At 34.4% G+C, this 25,882-nt stretch overlaps 2 protein-coding genes and 1 pseudogene across 4 annotated transcripts; 2 read left to right on the top strand and 1 right to left on the bottom strand.

Annotated features, from left to right (window-relative positions):
* The first annotated feature begins 261 nt into the window (after nucleotides 1–261).
* Nucleotides 262–7,999, top strand: LOC100789674 (ARF guanine-nucleotide exchange factor GNOM). Its single transcript, XM_003537418.5, has 4 exons — nucleotides 262–520; nucleotides 955–1,058; nucleotides 2,213–3,010; nucleotides 3,865–7,999. Exons 3-4 carry the CDS (start codon nucleotides 2,270–2,272, stop codon nucleotides 7,543–7,545), a joined length of 4,422 nt encoding a protein of 1,473 aa, XP_003537466.1. The 5' UTR covers nucleotides 262–520; nucleotides 955–1,058; nucleotides 2,213–2,269; the 3' UTR covers nucleotides 7,546–7,999.
* A 1,947-nt stretch (nucleotides 8,000–9,946) lies between these two features.
* LOC100789153 (ARF guanine-nucleotide exchange factor GNOM) lies at nucleotides 9,947–16,647 on the top strand. 3 transcript variants are annotated; one of them, XM_006591289.3, is made up of 3 exons: nucleotides 9,947–10,122; nucleotides 10,873–11,647; nucleotides 12,179–16,647. In XM_006591289.3, exons 2-3 carry the CDS (start codon nucleotides 10,907–10,909, stop codon nucleotides 15,854–15,856), a joined length of 4,419 nt encoding a protein of 1,472 aa, XP_006591352.2. In that variant the 5' UTR covers nucleotides 9,947–10,122; nucleotides 10,873–10,906; the 3' UTR covers nucleotides 15,857–16,647. The 3 variants fall into 3 exon arrangements, with proteins under 3 accessions (XP_006591352.2, XP_006591351.2, XP_006591350.2); XM_006591288.3 differs by having other exon boundaries at nucleotides 10,851–11,647; XM_006591287.3 differs by having other exon boundaries at nucleotides 10,848–11,647.
* A 4,455-nt stretch (nucleotides 16,648–21,102) lies between these two features.
* Nucleotides 21,103–25,679, bottom strand: LOC100788613 (uncharacterized; annotated as a pseudogene).
* Between the last annotated feature and the right edge of the window lie 203 nt (nucleotides 25,680–25,882).

The raw sequence follows: 25,882 nt of genomic DNA, 5'->3' as shown, positions 1-25,882 counted from the left end.
ATATTTTAGTTGTTAGATGCAATGAAATGATAGTCTTCTTATTTAATTATAATCCCACTCATGATTTTATAATTTTTAATAATAAAAAATATATATGTTATAAAAGAACACGCAACACCAAACATATAAATGAACGGGTGTAAATTTATGCTAATTTAATTAGAGATCTTTATTCAAAGAAAAAAATTTATTACCCATAATATCTCATTCTTCTGGAACATGATTTTGTTTCATGAAAGAAGAACGAAGTCTATAAAAAAAGAATGAGTATTTGAAAATACTTGTTAACACCCCTAGTAATTTGTGGTTAGTAAAAGGGTACACAAACAAATTCAAATAACGGTTTTTTATTTTTATTTTAAAAAAAGAAAGAAATAGAGAATGCCCCAACTAGCAACAACAGCAGCAAGGGGGATCTTCTCGACAGGAAGTGGCAAACACAACACATCCCATGATTTCCAATCCAACCAATGTATCCCCGGTAGCTCTGATTCATATATGCCCTTTACGCACTACCCCTGTAAGTTTTCATTATTCTTCCATTTCAATTTAATTCTCAATTTTTTTTTGTTGGGTGCCATTGTGGGAATTTAAACTTTTCAACGTAGATTTTGAGACCCCTTTGTAGAATTTTAGTTTAATTCAAAATGGGGGGGGGGGGGGGGGGTGTTGTGTCCAATGGATTGGAATATTAGATCATTCTGACTATGCCAATCGAATTGTCAATTAAATGGGTTCAACGAGGAGAAGGGTGAGAATTCATGGTAGATCTAATGTTTTAGCAATTTCATGTTATGGGTTTAAAGTTGTGTTATGGTTCGTTCTATCTGGATTGATTTCCTTCCTTAACTGGTTTAATTTTGTTTTGATTTATTTATATTTTTTTTTCATTTGAATGTGTAACTCCTGCGCCTCTTATGTGGACTTTCTATGTTCCCCGTCTGCTTTTTTCAGAGAGGAAAATGCCTTTCAAATTCCAGCTCATAAATGAAGCATTCAACTTTGAGTGAGGAGCCAAAATCTACATTCATTAACCTCTAATCTACATTATTCAATGAGTAAGTGTACCTTTACAGCTCAATTTTTTTTTTTTTATAAGCTATGAAAAACATAGTTACCCAACTTCTGGATTTTACTTGATGCCTTGGTGGTGGAGACTCTAAGGTTACTGTTGTTATAATTTACCGATTGAGATATAATGTTAATCTCTGCTACTGATCTGTGTTGTAGGCCAAACATTTAGTGTCTGATGAAAGGCTTGAAAATGTTGTTTAGTTTGCTTTGAGATCCAGTCTTAATCATTTTGTTTGGGAGTTCTTTAATAGGTAGTCCTGTGCTTGGATAATTTTCAAAATATTTTATACGTCCCTAATACTCTGAAGTAAGGCCTCTTTTGAAATGTGTTTACATGTGTATTTATTGTTTATATGATCAACTTATATATTTATTATGCATTTGTGGTGGGAGAGCCTTGCATGGACAGAGGTTGTAACTGTGTTCCCTGCATCACCTAAGGAACACTTTCTACAACATTCATACTGTAAGTCATCAGGAATTGTCCAAAACAGATGGTGGATTTGGTGGGCTGCCCTCACATGGTGCATTTGGAATCATAGAAACAGAATTGTATTCTCAAATGAGGATTTTAATGGACAGAAATTGATGGAGGATGCAATTTTCTTCTGCCGGATGTGGCTTAGATAAGGATTTTGAACTGCCGTTCCACTTTTGGTCCAGTAATGTTAAATCTGGATTCTTGTATGGGGAGGGATTAGACCATAGATACTTTTTGTAATGAGTATTCCAGTGTGCTCAGAGACGGGGGTTATGGTATTCTAATATCTCAAGCATATTTCGATACCATAATCTTACATAGACAACATGTACACTGGGATGTACAGATATTAGTACTACTTGTACTGATTTTTTTTTTTATATATATATATATATATATATATATATATATATATATATATATAATTAATACATATTTTTGCCAATAAAAAAAAAACTATGCATTCCTTCCTTGACAAATGCCTCTAGATTCTAGAGTTTTACTGGATCCTCAGGCTGTGTTTCATATGTTTGTACTTTGCTTCTGTTTTGAATTTGTATTATTTGTGTTACTGAATACTAATGTTTGGTTGGAGTCATTAACATGGGGAATCCTTAACACTGTATTGATTGTCTCTTTCTACATTGTTTTTGTTAGGGATTTTGTTCATCTCAGCATTCTTTTAATAAATGTCAAGCTGATCCTTTTGTCAAAATGGGACATCTAAAGATGCAAATGCAAACTGGTCTTAATCCCACAGAGGATGAATACATGCAATGTGATGCAGGATATCCAAACAAGACTACCATAGTATGCATGATCAATGCAGAAATTGGTGCTGTTTTGGCTGTCATGCGAAGAAATGTTAGATGGGGAGTTCATTACATGTCGGATGATGACCAATCAGAGCACTTTCTTGTTCAGTCTTTAAAGAAATTAAGGAGGCAGGTTTTCTCATGGCAAAACCAATGGCATGCCATCAACCCTGCCTTGTATCTCCAGCCCTTTTTGGATGTGATACGATCAGATGAAACTAGTGCACCTATTACTGGCGTTGCTTTGTCATCTGTTTACAAGATCTTAACTCTAGATGTGATTGATCAACACACTGTCAATGTTGGAGATACCATGCACTTGGTGGTTGAAGCTGTCACAAGTTGCAGATTTGAAGTTACTGATCCTGGATCAGAAGAAGTGGTATTAATGAAGATTTTACAAGTTCTTCTAGCATGTGTGAAAGGTAAAGCATCTGTAATGCTGAGTAACCAACACATTTGCACCATAGTGAATATTAGTTTCCGTATAGTTCATCAAGCAGGAACCAAAGGTGAGCTGTTGCAACATATAGCACGGTATACAATGCATGAACTGGTTAGGTCTATATTTTCTCACCTTCAGAATATTGACAACACAGAGTCTGCATTCATAAATGGGACAGCTACCTTAAAACAAGAGGTATAAGATTTGTGTTTCCTTTGTCCTTTTTGGTTGCATTTCACACTTCTTCATGTGATTATTTTGCTAGTTGCTATGGATAACAAAAACTGAAATGGAATATAGGGACTGAGTGGGATAAAATTCTTATTTGCACTAGAATTTTTGTTTTGCTATTGTAAGTTTTTCTCAGCTTAGAAATATGAAATAGTTAAAAAGGGAAATATCCTTAACTCATTGACGCTCTTCTCATGTTACTGTTTATTATTTATGTGAAAATTTCATTTTCAATTAATTTATTATTCCCAAAATAATTGTATCATGCCTATCTTGGCGTGTTGGACACCATACAGTGTTTGGCCTGCTGGCTTATAAGTCTGAAGTACAGCTTAAAATGAAATAGTGTGCTTAGACCTCTCTTCCCGCTTTCTCTTCAGATGGAGGGCAGCAAAATTAAGAAAGGACTAAGACTAAGTACAAGACCTAGAAATGTTTTCTTGGTAGATTATCTGGAACTTACCAGGAAAAAAGGAAAATGCTTGTAATAACATCTATTAGCAAAAAATAATTTTTAATAAAATTTAATGTATATAACTATAATTGAGTCCCTGATGTCCTGCACGCGCATCCAGAAAATGAGGGGGGGAAAAGGAAGCAGAGAATAGTTGTTGGTTGCATATATGTTGTTACTAGTTAGGGGTATAGATGGAGTTGTTTCCTTATATATTATTGCAACTTACAAATACCAATATTGTATGGTCAAATCTATAAATTCTTAAGGGTAACAGTTCAATAGTTCTACTATCTGAATTTTGATAGTCAGGACATGCATAAATTTGTAATTAAGTACTAATATATATATAGTGTTTTTGTAGACCAATGGACTAAATAATGAGCATGCTTTGGCAAGCGGACAATTGGAAAATGGGAGGCTGAATTCTGCACGCGATGCTCAACCATTATCTACAGGCATTGCTTCCAGTACTGCAACTGATGTGACAGCAGTTGTAATTGATGAAAACACAGCTATTGCTAGCAGTGGCAATGAGATTGATCCACAGGAATTACAGCTCCTGACCGAACCATATGGGGTTCCATGTATGGTGGAAATATTTCACTTCTTGTGTTCTTTGCTGAATGTTGCTGAGCATATGGGAGTGAATCCTAGATCAAACACAATAGCATTTGATGAAGATGTTCCTCTTTTTGCTTTAAATTTGGTTAACACAGCCATAGAGTTGGGAGGGCCATCCTTTCGCTGTCACCCAAGACTCCTGAGTTTAATTCAGGATGAATTATTCCGCAATCTTATGCAATTTGGTTTATCAATGAGCCCTCTTGTACTTTCAATGGTGTGTAGCATTGTTCTCAATTTGTATCACCATCTTCGTACGGAACTGAAATTACAGCTAGAAGCATTTTTTTCTTGTGTTATTTTGAGGCTTGCACAAAGGAAATATGGGGCTTCATATCAGCAACAGGAGGTTGTGATGGAAGCACTTGTTGATTTTTGCAGGCAAAAAACATTCATGGTGGAGATGTATGCTAACTTCGACTGTGACATAAGTTGCAGTAATGTCTTTGAAGATATTGCTAACTTGTTGTCCAAAAGTGCATTTCCTGTGAACAATCCATTATCTTCCATACATGTTCTTGCCTTGGATGGTCTTATTGCTGTAATGCAGGGAATGGCCGAAAGGATTGGTAGTAGATCTTTAAGTTCAGAACAATCTCCTGTGAATTTTGTGGAGTATACTCCATTCTGGATGGAAAAGTGTGACAGTTTTGGTGACCCAAATGATTGGGTTCCTTTTGTCCGCCGAAGAAAGTACATAAAGAGAAGATTAATGATTGGAGCTGATCACTTCAATCGGGATGATAAGAAAGGTCTCGAGTTTCTCCAAGGAACACATCTTTTGCCTATCAAACTTGATCCCCATAGTGTTGCCTGCTTTTTGAGATACACTGCTGGGTTGGATAAGAATCTCATTGGCGATTTCCTTGGAAATCATGATGAACTCTGCGTTCAGGTTCTTCATGAATTTGCTAGGACATTTGATTTCCGAGATATGACCTTAGACACAGCCCTGCGTGTATTTTTGGAGACTTTTAGGCTGCCTGGAGAATCACAGAAGATACATAGGGTGCTTGAAGCTTTCTCTGAGAGATATTATGAACAATCACCACATATCCTTGCTAACAAGGATGCTGCTCTTGTGTTATCATACTCGATTATATTGCTTAATACAGATCATCATAACATGCAGGTCAAAAAGAAGATGACAAAAGAGGATTTTATCAGGAATAATAGGCATATAAATGATGGCAGTGATCTTCCTCGAGAATTCCTGTCAGAGATTTACCATTCAATTTGCAAAAATGAAATCCGTACCACTCCTGAACCAGGCTTTGGATTTCCTGAAATGACCCCAAGTCGGTGGATTTCTCTGATGCACAAGTCAAAGAAAACTGCTCCATTCATTGTATCTGATTCTAGAGCATACTTGGATTATGATATGTTTCTGTTATTGTCAGGCCCAACAATTGCTGCCATTTCTGTGGTTTTTGATAATGCTGAAAATGAAGAGGTATACCAAACATGTATGGATGGATTCTTAGCTGTTGCAAAGATATCAGCCTACTATCATCTTGAAAATGTACTTGATGATCTGGTTGTGTGCCTCTGTAAGTTCATTACCATTTTGGATCCGCTATCAGTTGAGGAATCTGTCCTGGCCTTTGGAGATGACACAAAAGCAAGAATGGCAACTGAGACAGTTTTCACTATTGCAAATAGGTATGGCGATTACATTCGCACAGGGTGGAGGAATATTCTTGAATGCATCTTAATATTTCACAAGTTAGGCCTCCTTCCTACTTGGTTGGCCAGTGATGCAGCTGACGAATCACATGTAACTACAGAAACTGGACATGGGAGGTCTAATTCAAATTCTTTATCCTCAACTCATCTTCAATATATTACTCCAAAGAGACCCTTTGGATTAATTAGCAGGTTTAGTCAACTCTTATATCTTGGGGCTGAAGAGGCAGGATCAATACCGACCGAAGAACAACTGGTTGCTCATCAGCAAGCCACACAAGCAATTCATAAGTGTCACATTGACAGCGTATTCACTGAGAGCAAATTTCTACAAGCTGAATCTCTATTGCATCTTGCAAAAGCACTCATTAGTGCTGGAGCTCAACATCTTAAAGGGAGCAGAATATCTGAGGATGAAGTCACTTCAGTTTTCTGTCTGGAGTTATTGGTGACAATCACTCTCAATAACAGGGATAGAGTTGGACTTCTTTGGAAGGATGTTTATGAACACATATCCAATATTGTTCAGTCAACTGTGATGCCTTGTGCACTGGTAGAAAGAGCTATTTTTGGACTTCTTAGAATTTGCCATCGCTTACTTCCCTACAAAGAGAACATTACTGATGAACTTTTGAGGTCCCTGCTACTTGTCTTGAAGCTTGACGCACAGGTTGCAGATGCATACTATGAGCAGATTACACAGGAAGTCAATCGCCTTGTGAAGGAAAATGCTTCACATATTAGATCTCAGTCTGGATGGCGGACAATTTCATCACTGCTTTCCATCACTGCTAGACACCTTGAAGCATCTGGGGCTGGATTTGATGCGCTGATATTCATTATGTCTGATGGAGCTCATTTGCTCCCTGCTAATTACGTTCTATGTGTAGATGTTGCGAGACAGTTTGCGGAGTCTCGTGTAGGACTGGTAGATCGGTCTATAGTTGCACTAGATCTTATGGCAGGTTCTGTTAATTGTTTAGAAAAGTGGTCTAATAATGCTAAGAAGGCAGTCAAAGAAGATGAAGTGGAAAAGATGTTGCAAGATATTGGGGAAATGTGGTTTAGGCTAGTTCAGGGACTGAGGAAAGTATGTCTGGACCAGAGAGAGGAGGTTAGAAATCATGCAGTGTTATCTTTGCAGCAGTGCTTGACAGGAGCTGTTGGGACTCACATCCCACGCAAGTTGTGGTTAACTTGTTTTGATCAAGTGATCTTCACCGTGCTGGATGACCTGCTTGAAATTGCACAAGCACACTCTCAGAAGGACTGCAGGAACATAGAAGGAACACTTGTTATTTCCTTGACGCTCTTGTCTAAGGTTTTTGTCCAGTTACTCCAAGAACTATTGCAATTGGAAGCCTTCTGCAAACTATGGGAGGGTATGCTAAGCCGTATGGAAAAATGTGTGAAGATGAAAATTCGGGGAAGGAGAAGTGAGAAGCTTCAGGAGCTTGTGCCTGATCTTCTGAAGAACACTTTGCTTGTTATGAAAGCTGGGGGCATTCTAGTGCACAGCAGTGGCTCAGGAGATAATAGTTTGTGGGAACTGACATGGCAACATACGAAGAATATTGGGCCCTCATTGCAGTCTGAGGTGTTCCCTGAGCAAGATTCAGAGCAGTTACAGATTCAGCACAAACAGATTGAACCAGTTGGAAGCTTGGGACCTGATGCAAACATTTCTGTTCCTTCAAATGAAAAAGTGGGCCAAGATGGTGCTATGATCAGTTAATTCTACCTGCAGTGCCTAAGCAACCTGAATTGGCTTTTCTGTGGCCCTTTGAACACCCCCACAATCTTAGTCTAACCCTGATAAATTCAGTTTTTTTCTATCTTAAGGTTGTGAGGGTGTTCTAGCTGATTATGCCGAACATGACATTACTACTATGGTTGGAGCAGTTTGATCTGGTTAAGCATGAAGTGAAGTTGCCTGTTATTTGGCATTCTCTCTTTCTCATAATTGCCCCAGGGATTTGGTTGGAGATATGTTATAGTTATACTACACAGATACACTCAAATTATAAAGCATGTATTGTCTTTATAGGTTGTACAGTACTTGAAATTGTTATCTCTTTTAGTATTTGCTGGGACATGTATTTACTTGGTATGTTAATGATGTAAACAGGAAAATTTTGAGATGATAATGATCATAAATATGTATACACATAATAAAACATCCAAGGATACTTGAGGTGTGAGTGTTGTTATAGACTTAGGATTCGTTTCTAAAGCGTGTAAAATCAATTTTGGTTTAAGCAAACAAAATTGCTGTTGTTCAATGTGTTCCTATTTCGTGCCAAACTCAATTTCAACCATTGATCTTACTCTGGAAATTGTGCTTTGCAGAACCAAGAAACACACAGGTTTGTACGCCATTTAATTATTGTTTATGGAGATTGAATTTCATCAATTTAATTTTTGGATTAAAAGTTTTCATTAAAAAAATTTATATAAAGTTTCATGTGATTTAAAATTAAGTTAATGTTTTTTCAAATAATTTAATTTTAATATATAATATATCTTTGGAAATATAAGTGAATACCAATAATAATATTGCAACTTTATGAATGTTTATTTAAAAATTAGTATATATGATCATCATTGCATGTATTATCTATAGAAAAATGAAGCTGTTGGAATTTATGTAATTAATTAATATAATTATGTTATAAACATCATTATAAAATATTGATAATGTTTTCATTTTATTATTTTATGATTATTAAAATTGAAAAATAATATTCAATGTAAATAATAGTATTATATTTATTGGTATAATTATATAACTTTTTTGGTAAATAATAATTGTCATTAGTATAATATTTCAAGAGACTTCATTTTTTATCTTTATTTTACATTATATTATTTTACATTTTGTTAACTTTTATATTATTGTTTAAGGTTTTTTCATAATGCTCAATTTTCCATTGTCATTTTAAAATATTATTTTATTTTTAAATAATGGTTTGTCTTTCAATATCATGTTTGTTTCTTCGTTGTTTTTATATTATTTACAATTTCATAATAATTTCATTATCTTCCAATATTATGTTTGTCATTTTTATATTATATATTATGTTTGTTTCATTATTTTCATTGCTTTTATTAATGTCTTTAATGATATATATATATATATATATATATATATATATATATATTTTGGACATTTTAATAATATTATCTTATTTTCATTTTTGTTAGTTATCTATTATCTTTAATAGTATTTGTTTTAATAATATTTTTTTTACTTCTTTATTTTTATAGTATGTTTTGTTTCATAGTAACTTTGTTAGTTTTTCCAAATTTTTGCTTTGTAACTTTTATAAACTTGACAATATTATATTTTTATTTTTATAATATTACTGTTACTACAACAACAAAAAATATCACTGTTGCACTTATAATATTATTTTAGCATTATTTCCGTTTTAAACTATTTTAGTTTTGATATTTTATGTTTTTATGATTATAATATTACTTCATAATAATAATTCTCATTATATTTTATACCGTTAAAATAAAATTTTAGGCAAAATACATTCTTATTCTATGAGGTATAACAAAATCTTACTTAATATTCTTCTTTTTCTTGCCTATACAAATTTCCCTTAAAAAATTAGGGTGCGAATGTCTAAAATTTTAATTTATTATATTATAACATTAATCTATTTTTATTAGTTAAAATAGTTCTTTATATTTTGTTACGCAATTATACTTAATGCATACCGAGAGAAGTCAAAATAACGGAGAGGGGGGAGAGAGAGGTATTGGATCTAACTTATTAAATTTTAGAGAATTTAAATATAATTTATCCTACAATTTTTTCTATTCATAATGTTAATTATTCACTTTTAATAATAATAATAATAATATAGTAATATGAAATAAAATTCTAAAAAATGTCTCCATTTTTGTACCTATTCTAAATAAAATATTGAGAGTCAAAATTTTGAGGAAGATAATTACTGTTCAGACTTGAGACTGTCCAAAAATTTATATTATTATATAGATATGGATTTCTTTTTCGATATAAACATTATTTAATATTATTTATTCAATTATTACATCACATCACATGTAGGATAACTCAAATAATTTACACCAATATAATAAATATAAAATTTCCTTAGTTTTGGAGAGTCATTACCTTTTCTTTTTCACGTAGTTAGTTTACAGGGAGACGCAGTAAAGAATAGAAGAAGACTGAAGATTCCGACAAGGATCAGTGCTACGGTGTTCCGTCAACGTTTCCGTTCAGTCGCCGAATTACGCCACGCGACGCAACTTTCCGATTCGCAGCGAGCAACGAGTGAGTGTGACTTTTTTTTTTTTTGCTTTCGCTGGATGTTGCAATTTTACCTTTTCTCTCTGTAGTGGAAGAGTTTTCGCCATTCTTTCAATTGCGTTGAATTTTGTCTCCAATTTCGTTAGTGAAAATGCTGGATCCGTCAGATCTTCTTCTGCATGTGCATTTTGAAGTACTTGAACTCATGTATATGTGTATATGCTTAGGAATTGTGATTTGTGTGTATAGTGTTTTATACTTATTACTTTACTTAGGGTAGGGTTACTTTGTGTGTTCGACATTTACATGCTGTGTTGCTGAATTGAATCTGAAGCATTCTCAGTTTGTGTTTTTTTGTGTTTGTATTTCGTGCTTCATTTAAGTTAGGGCATTACTCTGCTACCTGTATGAAAAATGTTATGTCCAGCTACAAAATTGTCTTATTTATCCTCCTAATACTTTTCTGGAGAAAGTATCCTGAAAGCATAAAAAAAGCATTTAATACTATGTTTAGGAAGCAGGAAGATTTAGAATTATTCTTAATTATTTGGTTTGTGGAAATCTTGACTTGTTATTTCTGTTGTCTCATAGGATTTCATAGAAGACTTATTCAGTAAATGCTTGACAACTCATCTTGGTTACCATACTTGTTAAAGACTCAAAGTAACATAAAAATTGCTTTTAGTTATTTTGTTTGTGGAAACCCTAATCTATTTATATTTATCGTTTATTTGTTTTGGACTTCATAGAAGACTCTTGTTGATCATCTATCAGATCCTTGGTGTACCATAGAAAGAATATTACAGAAATGGGACGTCTGAAGCTGCAAGCTGGTATCAATGCAATAGAGGAAGAGGAACCTGAGGAATGTGATGCTGCCTATCCTAACAAAACTACTTTGGCATGCATGATCAATTCAGAGTTTGGTGCTGTTTTGGCGGTCATGAGAAGAAATGTAAGATGGGGAGGTCGTTATATGTCTGGCGATGATCAGCTGGAACACTCTCTTATTCAGTCTTTCAAGACAGTAAGGAGACAAATCTTTTTGTGGCACCACCATCAGTGGCAAGCTATCAACCCTTCTTTGTATCTACAGCCATTTTTAGATGTAATTAGGTCTGATGAAACTGGTGCCCCAATTACTGGTGTTGCTTTGTCATCTGTTTACAAGATTTTGACTCTTGATGTGATCGATCATAATACTGTCAATGTTGAGGATGCCATGCACTTGGTGGTTGATGCTGTCACTAGCTGCAGATTTGAGGTCACTGATCCTTCTTCAGAAGAAGTTGTTTTAATGAAGATACTACAAGTTCTCCTAGCTTGTATGAAAAGTAAAGCATCTATAATGCTGAGTAACCAACATGTTTGCACCATAGTGAATACTTGTTTCCGGATTGTTCACCAAGCAGGAAGTAAAGGTGAGTTGTTGCAGCAGATAGCACGGCACACAATGCATGAACTTGTAAAGTGTATTTTCTCTCACCTTCAAGAGGTTGGCAACACAGACCATGCATTGGTTAATGGGAGCACTAATTTGAAACAGGAGGTATGAGAATCTTGCTACCTACTTCTAAAGGCTACATTTTTTTTCACATGATTATTGTTTTAGCTGGTGGGGAAAAAATTCATACAAAGGGGAATTGGAGCAGGGGAGAGGACAATACTTTTCATAGTAATTATGGTTCCTATTATGCAAGAATTTGTGCTATGCTATCAATTAATTTTCTCCATTTGCAATTTTATTGATCATCACATAAAGGTTTATTATTTGCAATAAATATATCCATGGATTTTTGGGTGTCATATACCATTAATAGTGTTTGACTTGCTGACTATAGCTGGATCTTAATTACTTCATACATCCTAAGATTAAGATGGACTTCCCTTTCCATCTGTCTCCCCACCTTAATCAAGAAGTATCTTTACAGTCCTTGTGTGTAGTTGTTATAGTCTTTGTGGATAGTTACTAATAATTCTGTTAGTTGTTTTTCCTTGAGTTAACAGTTTTGGGTGATCAAGCACTTAATATTTATAACATCTGTATATGAATATTTGCACTTGTTCATTTTTCTTGCAGACCGGAGGCCTAGATAATGAGTATGCATTTGGAAGTAGACAATTGGAGAATGGCAGCATGACTTCTGAATATGATAATCAGTCATTATCCACAAACTCTGCTCCCAATGATGCAAGTGTTGTGAAAGCAACTGTGATGGACAAAAACACAGCGATAACTATTAGTGGCAAGGAGGGTGGACCATATGATATGCACCTCATGACTGAACCATATGGTGTTCCTTGCATGGTGGAAATATTTCACTTTTTGTGTTCTTTGCTGAATGTTGTCGAGCATACGGGAATGGGTCCTAGATCAAACACACTAGCATTTGATGAAGATGTGCCTCTCTTTGCCTTAAATTTAATTAATTCAGCTATAGAACTTGCAGGACCTTCTATTTGTCGTCACCCAAGGTTGCTGAACTTAATTCAGGATGAATTGTTTCATAATCTGATGCAGTTTGGTTTGTCAATGAGTCCCCTTATACTTTCGATGGTGTGTAGCATTGTTCTCAACCTGTATCGTCATCTTCGTACAGAACTCAAATTACAGCTAGAAGCATTTTTTTCTTGTGTCATTTTGAGACTTGCACAAAGCAGATATGGGGCTTCATACCAGCAGCAAGAGGTAGCCATGGAGGCCCTTGTTGACTTCTGCAGGCAAAAGACATTTATGGTAGATATGTATGCTAATTTTGACTGTGACATAACTTGCAGTAATGTCTTTGAAGACCTTGCTAATTTATTGTCCAAAAGTGCATTTCCTGTGAACTGTCCATTGTCTGCCATGCATATTCTTGCTTTGGATGGTCTTATTGCTGTTATACAGGGAATGGCTGAAAGGATAGCCAATGGATCTGTAAGCTCAGAATATTCTCCAGTTAATCTTGAAGAGTATACTCCATTCTGGATGGTTAAATGTGAGAATTATAATGATCCAAATCATTGGGTTCCTTTTGTCCGCCGAAGAAAGTACATAAAGAGAAGACTGATGATTGGTGCTGACCACTTTAATCGTGATCCTAAGAAAGGTCTAGAGTTTCTCCAAGGAACACATCTTTTGCCTGACAAACTTGATCCCCAAAGTGTTGCCTGCTTCTTCAGATACACTGCTGGGTTGGATAAGAATCTTGTTGGTGATTTCCTTGGAAATCATGATGAATTCTGTGTTCAGGTTCTTCATGAATTTGCTGGAACATTTGATTTCCAAGACATGAACTTAGACACAGCTCTGCGTCTATTCTTAGAGACTTTCAGACTGCCTGGAGAATCACAAAAGATACATAGGGTGCTTGAAGCTTTCTCTGAGAGATATTATGAACAATCACCACATATCCTAGCTAACAAGGATGCTGCTCTTGTGTTATCATACTCAATGATAATGCTTAATACAGATCAGCACAATGTGCAAGTTAAAAAGAAGATGACAGAAGAGGATTTTATCCGGAATAATAGGCATATAAATGGTGGCAATGATCTGCCTCGAGAAATGCTGACAGAGATTTACCATTCAATTTGTAAGAATGAAATTCGCACAACCCCTGAACAAGGTGTTGGGTTTCCTGAAATGACACCAAGTCGGTGGATTGATCTAATGCATAAGTCCAAAAAAACTGCTCCATTTATTGTATCTGATTCTAAGGCTTACCTTGATCATGATATGTTTGCCATAATGTCAGGCCCAACGATTGCTGCCATCTCTGTTGTATTTGATCATGCTGAACAGGAAGAGGTATACCAAACATGTATGGATGGATTCTTAGCTATTGCTAAAATTTCAGCTTGCCATCATCTTGAAGATGTTCTTGATGATCTGGTAGTGTCTCTTTGCAAGTTCACTACACTTTTAAACCCATCATCAGTTGAGGAACCAGTCCTTGCCTTTGGAGATGACATGAAAGCAAGACTGGCAACTGTGACAGTGTTCACTATAGCAAACAGGTATGGGGATTACATACGCACAGGTTGGAGAAATATTCTTGATTGCATCTTAAGACTGCACAAGCTTGGTCTTCTTCCTGCCCGTGTTGCCAGTGATGCAGCTGACGAATCAGAACATTCTGCTGAAACTGTGCATGGAAAGCCTATTATGAATTCTTTATCCTCAGCTCATATGCAATCTATTGGCACCCCAAGGAGATCTTCAGGATTGATGGGTAGATTTAGTCAACTCTTATCTCTTGACACTGAGGAACCAAGATCACAACCTACTGAACAACAACTTGCTGCTCATCAGCGCACCCTACAAACCATACAGAAGTGTCATATTGACAGCATATTCACAGAGAGTAAATTTCTGCAAGCTGAATCTCTATTGCAGCTAGCAAGAGCACTCATTTGGGCTGCAGGGAGACCACAAAAAGGAAACAGCACACCTGAGGATGAAGATACAGCAGTTTTCTGCCTGGAGTTGCTGATTGCAATCACTTTGAATAACAGGGATAGAATTGGGATTCTTTGGCAGGGTGTGTATGAACACATATCCAATATTGTTCAGTCAACTGTAATGCCCTGTGCCCTGGTAGAGAAGGCTGTTTTTGGACTCCTGCGGATTTGCCAGCGGTTGCTTCCCTACAAGGAGAACATTGCTGATGAACTTCTGAGGTCTTTGCAACTGGTCTTGAAGCTTGATGCCCGGGTTGCAGATGCATACTGTGAGCAGATTACTCAGGAGGTCAGTCGCCTTGTGAAAGCAAATGCTTCTCATATAAGATCTCAGTTAGGATGGCGGACAATTACATCACTACTTTCCATCACAGCTAGACACATAGAAGCATCTGAGGCTGGGTTTGATGCACTATTGTTCATAATGTCTGACGGTACCCACTTGCTTCCAGCTAACTACGTTCTCTGTGTAGATACTGCCAGGCAGTTTGCTGAGTCTCGCGTTGGACAAGCAGAGCGATCTGTGCGGGCACTAGATCTCATGGCAGGGTCTGTCAATTGCTTGGCCCTGTGGACTAGTGAGGCTAAGGAAGCAATGGAGGAGGAACAAGTGTCTAAGTTATCTCAGGATATTGGAGAAATGTGGTTGAGACTAGTACAAGGTCTAAGGAAGGTATGTTTAGACCAGAGAGAGGAGGTTAGAAATCATGCTTTATTATCTCTGCAGAAGTGCTTGACAGGGGCCGACGGCATTTATCTACCATATAGCTTGTGGTTACAATGTTTTGATCTTGTGATCTTCACTGTGCTTGATGACCTGCTTGAGATTGCACAGGGACACTCTCAGAAGGACTACCGCAACATGGAAGGCACACTTATCTTAGCAATGAAGCTCTTGTCCAAAATTTTTCTTCAATTACTCCCAGAGTTATCACAATTGACAACCTTCTGTAAGCTATGGTTAGGTGTACTGAGCAGAATGGAAAAATATATGAAGGTGAAGGTTAGGGGGAAAAGAAGCGAGAAGCTTCAAGAGACAGTGCCTGAGCTGCTTAAAAACTCCTTGCTTGTTATGAAGATGAGGGGTATACTGGCCCAGAGGAGTGCCTTGGGTGGTGATAGTCTGTGGGAACTTACATGGCTACACGTGAATAACATTTCACCATCATTGCAACTTGAGGTATTCCCTGAGCAGGATTCTGAGCATTTGCAGCACAAACAGGGTGAATCAATAAGTTTGCTGCCTGATGAAAAGGGTTTCGTGCCTTCAAGTGAAACAACAAGCTGTGAAGATGCTGGCATTGTTGGTTAACTAGAGGTTCTGTGTTGCTGCTACCTGAATCGGTTTTCCTGTTTATAATCATGCACAGGATCCCTGACCTCAAAATACTGATTGTGCAGAATTTGTGGATCACATTTGCATCCTAATTTTGTTTTGCCACTGATAGATGCAGAAATATTACAGGAGGGAAAGTATAGTTATCAGGCAAGGACGTGCTAGTTCATCTAGTTAAATCTCATTGTCACGTCTGTTGGCATTTGCCCTTTCCCGTTCCCCCTTGAAGCTTCTTGTTCCTGTAATTTAGATGAAATATATTGTAGCTTGAGTTGAGATAGATTTCTACGTTTCAGCGGGGTACGGTACTGTACGGCTTCCCCTTCTATCCATGAAGCTGCCTCAGGGATAGTAAGCCTAAATTTCCCAAAAATATTTATACAGAACCTCGATTTTCTCTTTATGCAGCATGCATTTCTATGGGTATGATGGCAGATAGTTCTCATTTTGCAGGCTTTCGCATCTATTGGAGTGTCTGATAAACCTTGATGCGTTAATGCGTGGCATTAGAAATATGAATGGTGGTTGGGTTTGTGCCTTTGTATTTAGTATTTACATCCTGGTATTTTCCTTTTTTTTCCTGAGCCAAATATTGATCCTTGACTTTTGGGATGTGCACCGAGTTGAGATTTACACTCCTAAGACTTGTGTACTAGCATCTTTCCTTCGCGAAATACTAGTTCACGTGTAATTGGATGTTTAAACAATGGATACTAGACAATGTCATTCCTAACAGAATTACAGATCAAATATATATGCTTTGAGTATCTTCAGAAGTTTACTGTTCGAAATAGTTTGGAATGGTTAATGGTAGCCATGCATAACGGAAGTGTGTTGTGTACCCTAACTTCAACTTAAATTTGAATGCTTGCTAATTTACGATTACCATTTTTACGTGCAATTCAATAGTTATATTATATGTGCTCTAGGCAAATCTAATCTTGCAAGTTCTGGCATATGAAAAAAAAATGTGCTTAAGTTTAATTTAAAAAAAAAAACTTCGGGGGAGGGATATTGTATCCAGCCTTTACCCTTGCATATGCAAGGAGGCTGTTTCCAGATTCGAACTCATGACCAACAAATCACCAAGACACAACTTTACCGCTGCACCAGGGCTCGTCCTCTAAGTTTAATTTATTTATTTAAATGAGTTATAGTAAAAAGTAAAATAAAAATTTAATGTCACATCACAAATATAACATAGAGCATCTCCAACCAATAAATTTATTAAAGTTTATCTTTTATTTTTTTAATATTATTTCACATTTTTCTATAATATTATATCACATTTTTTATTTTAAACAACTCAATCAAATTTTTACTCTAACAGAAAAGTTTAACAAAATTTCTTAAATTGATTTTACAGGACATCCAATTTTCTAAATACATACTATTGATATCAATAGATAAAGGGGATATTTCCTTTGATAATCACATTTTTGTCTCAATTTTTACAAGGATTATTTTATCCTTCAAAACTTACATTTTTCATATAATCACCAATGTTATATAAATGATTTATGGAAGCACTCACTTTATGTAAACAGTTCGTTTTCTTAACAACACAATAACTACCTATATTTTCATTTTTTATGGACGAAGTTACAACAAATGCTTTACACGACAATTTGGAGTAAGTTTTGGCGCAACGTGATGAAATGGCGGCGGTAGAGGAAGACTATCGTGGTGCGAAGATGGACGATGCAAAGTCCTACTGCAAGAACATCGAGGAGGACTACGAAGAAATGTGTATAAATATTATCTTTACAATTTTTGGTAGTAAGCAAAAATGTTTCGTGCTAATGCTATTAAGCAAAAGTAATTAGCAAAACAAAGGGAAAGGGATTGGACATTGGTGGTTCATTGGTTCCCCACTTCTTTTTCACTCTCTGTCTGTGAGTATGGTAAGACAAATAATCTCTAATTTGTGTTATAATTATTTTCATCTCTTTTTTTATTGTTTTTATATTTTTCTTTTGACAATATATAACCATCTTTCTCTAGCCTCCATATATACAACCATTTCTATTAAACCAAATTTAAAGTTGTCTTTTCTTTATTTTTAAATTCATTTTCATTTTGTAATTTCTAGATTTTAAAACTCATTTTGATTTTAAAACTAGTCATTTTTTAATGTGTTCATGTACCATCATGGTAACATAATTGTCCATTTTAAAACTTCTCCTAAATTAAATTTGCAAATAATTATTTCTTTTTAATCTCTAACTTCATTTTAATTTTTTAAATCTACCAACTAATAATAAACGGATTTTTAAAACTTACCATTTTTTAATTTAAAACTCATTTTATAGATATATTTACCAATTTTAAAACCACCCATTTTTGTTTTTTTGTATTTTTTTATAGAACTCTTTTTTGTTAAACTGCTCATTTTTTAAGAACTAATTTAATTTTAGATGATTGTGTTTGATTACTAACATTTATTAGGGATTGTTTTAATTTATTTTTTGTTGGTTTACGTAGTTTGCAGTTCTTTTAAGGTAGTTTGTAGTTTTTTTTAATACTTTGGTTTCCTTTTGTAGATTAAAAAAAAATGAAGATCATGCATGTGTCATGCCATATAGGTTATGAGAACACTAAAATAAAGACATGTTGTGTTATAAATGTGGAAACAATTTATGCAAAAGTTTTGCAATTAGAAAAAGGAAAAAGAAGATAGAGGATAAACAGGATAAAAGAATTGATTGTTGATTTAGATTACTTATCTTATTTGAAAAATTGTAGTAGGTATTTCTTATTTGTAATATTCACTTATTTAAGTACACACATATTATCACATTGACATTGTAGTTAAATTTAAATTGCTACATTAATATATGTTATCTTATTGCATTTGAATTTAAATTGCTATGTTATCTTACAAGTTTGGGATAATACATTTAAATGTATAAGAAGAATCATGTCTCTAAGAAACAAATATAATATTGATCAATAGTCAATAAATATTTTACAACATATCCAACAAACTTATTTTAAAATGCTAGTTAAAATGTGAATTGAACAAGGAAAATTATAAAGCACCTCACAATCCAATATTCTTTTTTGAAACAATAATCATGTTCAAATTCATCCAAGGTTTCATGTATCTTAAACTAATTTAGTAATTTATGCTATTTTGTTAAAAGTATGTGAAAAAAAATGAGATTTTTAAATATAAAAAAGAAAAAGAAGTACCAAGAATTAAATAATGAAATAAAGAAAGAAAAAAAACTAACAATAGAGAAACAATTTTTGGAAAATGATATGGGATATTTGTGATGAATTTATCAAGTTAGAAAAAAAAAATATACATACAATTATATTATTTATTTATAATTTTTATTATAAATGATAATAAATACTAGAAGCATTAAAATATACTCCTTTCGTTCCTATTTAAAACATCCAAGTTCACATTGCAATTTAGTAATTAATTTTTAATAATTTATTTTATTAAGTAATTCTATTATTATGTAGTTACATTGTGTAATAAAAAAAATCGTTACAATATATTAAATTTAACACAATAAAAATGCAATAGCATAATAAAAATGTATTAAATTAGAAAAAAAAATAATTTACCTCAAACTAATACTCACATCCATTAAAATATGAAATATATTGATTTTAGCACAATAAAAATTACGCATAATATCAAATTTAACATAATAAAAATACAAACACATAGCCGCCACAACATCTATATTTTCACTTATTTTAATAATACTTTTGTATGCACTCATAAAATCAAAAGACAAATGAATTTTTTTTCCAACAATCCAATCTTAAAAGTGAGAACATCTTTAACAAGCAAACCTATCAATGTTTTTCTTCTATTTTTTAATAATATTTCACACTTCCATATAATGTCATATCACATTTCTTACTTTAAATAATTCAATCAAAGTTTTACTCCAACCAAAAAATTTACTAAAAAAATTTAAATGGACCCCGCAATACATTCAGTTTCCCAAATACACAATATTTTAATAATACTTTTGCAGCACGGACCCACAAAATTAGAAGACAAACGTTTCTCTGCCCAGCAATTCAATCTTAAAAGTGAGACCCGCACGGTTTGTCTCCAACGGTAAAAAAATAAAATTATTGCGTTTTGATTATTGTTCTCGTGAGAAAGAGAACTCCCATTGGAGTTGCTCATACAGTAAACGATGAAATTTTCATGATAAAGACTATGATTCTCTTAAAAGTTTAAGCCATTCATTTAAAATATAACTCATAGAGGTAGTAAGATAAGTAATAAATACTAGATACTAATAGAATTAGAACTGATCCTCCAACTACAAAGGCAGATAGGCACCCAAGCTCCTGCAATAGTATTATTGACATAGCAGTTTCTCTATAATTTTCGGGTTGTTCTCTTACGGGTGACCATAAGGATCCATGAAGATATACATAGAGAGAGACACACACTTGAAAAAATATCGTAATTTCTAAAAAAAAAAATGGTCTTGAATACCCAGTGAATCAAGTCAAACATTTAGACTGGACAATTGAATGAAGAGAGAAATACAATACTCTAAGCCAAAAGAAGAAAAATCACTTGGCCACAAACCAAGGCCTAACTCTGGTTCCAGTCACCAAATTTATGCATGCTATAAAAGAAGAGAATAAACAACAATACCTTTGGGGCTTATTTATCCTCAACCTGTCACATAAAATTCGTTAGATAAAAGTAGAGAAACTGTGAAGTTCTTTTCTTTTTTATTTTTATCAACAAATGCTAGTTTATTAGTTTTTGTTAGAAATGTTACTGGCAGGAATTTGAACCTGCGACCGCTCCCTCTCCCCTTCTCTTTTCACCCTTAAGCCCTTCTTTTTCAATCATCAAACCAACCTTATATCTCCGCAATATGAAGTTCTTAATAGAGCACAAATGAGACTGGTCTAGTTTTATCCAGGAGCCATGGTCTGCATAACAATATTCATTATTCAAAGATTTGCCAAGTCTGCAGTTCAATTCTCAGCATTTGAACCTGCACATAAAGGCTCGCCAAAAGAAAATTAAAATGTGAACACTATCAAAATATGTAGAGGGATCATCTTTACCATTACAGGGTGAGGTGGTGACAATTTCTAGTGTAGTAGACATTTACATCAAATGAAGAGGCATAATGAGGGAAGAGGTCTCTTCCTGTAGTCATAAGAAGCGTGTGCTTGCATGATTGAAAAGGGAAGCCAGAATATGGAAAATGGAGAGAAAAATAATACATATTTCTATAATATCTAGATGTTTGAGCCAATACATACAAGTGAAAATTTTCCTGAGACATTTTATTTATTAAAAGTCGAGACTATATGAATATTTTGACAACTATGTATGTACATAGGTGGAAATGTTAGTGGCCAGACCTATAAGACTCACTCTACAGTAATCTACGAACTATGCCAACCAAACAAAAACAGCTGATTCTTAAATAGTAATTGTTTCGTGAGATCTGCACTTCTTAATCCTGATATCCATACTGCCATTCTTTATGCTTCCACCACCCAATAATTGGCAGCAATGCCTGCGCGGTACCTGGTTCAGTACAGCCAAATCAAATGATCAATTTAGAATCCATTTTTAAACTCCAATTATACATGGAATTCAAATCTATTCAAGTACATTACTATCATGGCAAGCTAAGAAGTTCTAAAATCTAAATCCAATGATGTATTCATGATTTTGTTTTGATTGTGTGTGCACGCGTGCATGTGTGTGTGAAGAGAGAGAGAGAGAGAGAGAGAGAGAGGGGTACATTCTTCCAATATTCTGGATCCAGCTTCAAGGCAGTAACTCTAATTCTTTGCAATTCCAAATTATTGGTGCCTGATCTCAAGCACTTTGATTCATTGCCTTCATGTCTCTTGTAGATAGTGATACTTCCACTTTTTCCCACCTTTGTAGCCTGGTCCAGGAAAAACATAGTTGGCTGCTGGCACGGATCAGAGCTCATAGGTCGAGTATTGAATATGAAGGGACCATTCATCGAACTTCGCCAAGTCTGAAATGTCTGCAATGGCATCTGCAAGTCTGCTGCTATCAACAATGCTGTATAGATTTGTATAGTGTAACCCCATGAAATAGATATCGACCATCCGCGCTTATGATCATAGCATATGATTTGCTGCACTATCCGCGCAGGGTCAATGTGGTATGCACTGATGAGCTTTTTCATTGAGTTTATTTGAGTCTGGTTGGGAAACAAGGAGCTCAATTGGTCAAGGTGATGGAGTGATACAAGTGGTACCAAGGGGTGTGCTGCTAGAAAACCATATGGATTCCCTCTTATGTCAAACTGAAAGAAATGAACAATAAAAAAACCAAAATTGTTATATTATACATGAACAAGTCCAAAGATCTTGTTCATTCCTTGTATAACAACAATCAAAAGACTTGAGTTGCATCAAGCCTGATATTGTTAGGATTTTAACTTCTATGCATTATAAGAGTTTTTACTCTCTCAACCGATTACAAATCATGTTAAAAATGATTTTTAAGGTAGTTATTGTAAAAGTGAACAAAATTAGCATACATGACAATGATTGGCTAACAATGTAAAATCACTTTACACTTTCAATGTATGTACTATTTACTCTATTGCTAAGCTTCCAAACTTTGTAGTACATGGATGTTATGCAGGAGGGGCAATTGATCAAACTATGCATATCAGTAGTATATACCAAAAACTACACAAATGAAACAAGTGGAAACAAAGTATACCTGGTGGAATCCATTTTCTCTGGTAAGGGGCACCCCAATTTCATGAATACATGCCCAGACTCTTTGATCAGAACCATAAAAAAAGAAATATCTACTTAGACAACCATCCATTATTTTTGCTAGTTGAGTTGCTAATGCATAACTGATTGCAAATCCACCACCACCAAATGCCATGTTGTAAGCGTGCATCACATCTTACTCCACACTCTCAGAATTCCCACCAATATAATACATTTCATTGGGATCATATTTTCCCAACACAGTGACCAAGTTCTCAGTAAAGAACAGGGTATCATCATCCCCCATCACAAACCACCTAACATTTGGCAAACCAAGCTTAAAGCTCTCGTAAACTATCCGAGCTATCCGAACTGCAGATGCTGAGTGCAAATACTTGAACCGAGTCCAGCCCCTTGAGATTTGATATGGTGGTACTAACATGTCACTGTGCAAAATCTTAGGCTTCTTGTCAAGCCAAACAAAACCTCTTGTGGTGTTAGGATTCCACCATAGTTTAGTGTAGTTGCTACGGTCATGCCATGTGTTTGCTGATCCAGCAATGCCAAATTGAAGATGTGAGATGTTTGTTGGTCCACTGTGAATGACTGAAGTATTCTTCTGGACGGCGAGAATATGCTCCGGTAACGGAAACCACCGGTCCGGTTTAGAGAATGCTGAGTGGGGAGCAAGTGATATGGATGCAACAAGGCACACAAGTATGCCAAACATTATTAAGAGTATAACCATGCCACCAAGTTTTTCTGGGACAAAACAGAATTTGGATACTTTAAGAGGACATTCATGACAATGCTCCAAGCGAGTGTGACTCATCTTCTTCTCCCTGTTACATTTGAAATAAACTCAAGCAAGAATTTAGACATGAGTTGTAACAAATCATAGAACTTTCAATTGATCAAAAAGTTACTATATGAAACAATTCAATTACATTGCCACTAAGGATGCTTTAAGTCATGAAAAGATACACCATTTTTATTGAGAAATGAGAATCCTTAACCCTGAAGAAGTTATAAACCATATTTTATTCAAACCATTAACCAGAATAAGCCAAACTCAGGTCCTTTTCTAAATCCATTATTTTCACATACCCAATCCATCATACGTGTAAAGCAATAGACTGTATTACTTTGATTTCAGACCTATGGCACCTCAAAAATTGCTCAACTAAATAGAATACTAAACATTATCTTCTACAACTAAAGATTTGTTGAATAAGGTACAAGTGGATACGGTACAATCCATTTGATTCCTTCCCTATAATTTTTCATTCTAAGTTCGTTTGAACATCTTACCCTCCATATCACATAAACTATGCTACTGATACAAATTCTTCTGTATGAAAGAAGAAACAGCATGAGGATACAGAAAGTTTTCCCATGGCATTTTACAAAGATCTCTAGAATGCAACATAACATTGGGGTTTCTATATAAAAGACTAAGAAACATCATGGTCTTAAATTGTGGTCGCGTTGCGGTAAAACAAAAAAACCTTTACATTGCGGACAATTGAGGTAGTCATGCGGTTATGAAGTTTAAAAATACCTTGATGTTAAGGCCCTAGTGGTGATTGGAGACCATGAGAACATGTTATTCATACAACAACTCACAATAATTTATATAACAATATTTTTTGCTTTGCTTCTCTCCATCACATCATTTATTTATTAGATTTCATACTTCTCTTTCTCTCTTTCAGTAGTAAAATTTATCGCAAAATTAGTGTTGTACAAATAATATTTGTAAAATTTAATGTTTTAATTTTAAATGTTTTAAACAATCTCTACAAAACACTGTTCAAATTATTTGTTTAAGAGAACTTACACCCTTTTGAACCCTCCTACACGCTGAAGCTTACTCTAATGCAATAAAATTCAATTGACCTAAAAAAATAAATACAATCTCGTACCTTCTTAACTAAAAAAAACCTTCTGCGCTATTAAATATTAGTAATCAAAATCATATCACATAATACTGACCGGAATAAAAAATCAAATCACATAATTAATTAAAATCCATAACTATAATCACCTCCAATTTGAAGTTGACTTGAGAGGAAATTTAAGCTGAATTTCCTTTGTTATCTTGTTTTATTTTATATATTTTCCGTTAAAAATTGCTTGATTGTTTTATATAATCACCTCCAATTGCTTGATTGTTTATATGGTAAATAAATTGAACTGTATTCTGCTGAGAGAAAAAAAAGTCTCGGGGATAAGACAGATCAAGTAATATATTTTTTTGGGGTTAACATAACAGGAAAAATTTATTCCCTTTAATTTTAAATTTTATTTCTGAGATCCAAGTACGAAAATAAATAAATAAAATTATTTAGCACGTCAATATCATTTTTTAATCTTCAAATAATGAAACTGTTATTAACATTACCATTTCTACATCACCATAATTTACAACAAATGTATTTCTTAAAATGATAAATTTAGATCTACGTATATATTGGTTCCTAATAAATCAATTCAAGTTACTGTAAAAAAAAATAATCAATTCAAGTATCTCAATCAAAGCCACAAACCAAAAAAAAAAAAAAAAAGAGAAATTAAAACAAGAAAGAAGGCAAAAAGCAATACCCATAACATAGCAATATCTTATACACATATTAGTCAAACTGATGAATATTTACAGCAATGTTATGCTATAAAAAAATATCTTATACACATATTTACACCCCACCTTCTCCCCCTTTGAAAAAAAAAATTAAAAAACACAAACATTTCTGGGAATTGAGTTCTCATTTCTTCTGCATAACTAAGAAGAGTAGAACCAAATGAAACACGTTTCCTAAAACTTATCGATTCAAAGGCACTTTTGTTGTGTAACCTCTTGGATTATCACGTTAAATAACCTTGAAATAAAGCTCAATAGATTTCATCCTCTTCCCCCCAAAAAATTGTTCAATAAATTTAAAATGAAAAGAAGTAAAAGTAAACTTGGATTGATGATAATTTTATCCTTGTGCCAAGATAGACATGAGAGAGAGAAGTAGAATTCCAACAATTGCGGAAAACAGAAGAAGAAAAACAATCCTTCAAACATTCAGAGTCGTGGCTCATACCTTAGTTTAACGATCAACTTCAAACACTTATTTTCTTTTCCTTTTCCTTTCCTTTTGGTTTGTTACATGGTTCTGCTACTCCTCTTTGCATCAAGTTATGGTTTTTTTTTTAACTGCAACCTGTTCTGGTTCTTATCCCTACAATGAAACAGAGGAACAAAATTTTAAAAAATAAGTACCACAAAAA

Source organism: Glycine max, chromosome 11 (assembly GCF_000004515.6).
Source record: "Glycine max cultivar Williams 82 chromosome 11, Glycine_max_v4.0, whole genome shotgun sequence".
NCBI lineage: Eukaryota > Viridiplantae > Streptophyta > Magnoliopsida > Fabales > Fabaceae > Glycine > Glycine max.
This window is presented reverse-complemented; position numbering and strand designations above follow the sequence as displayed.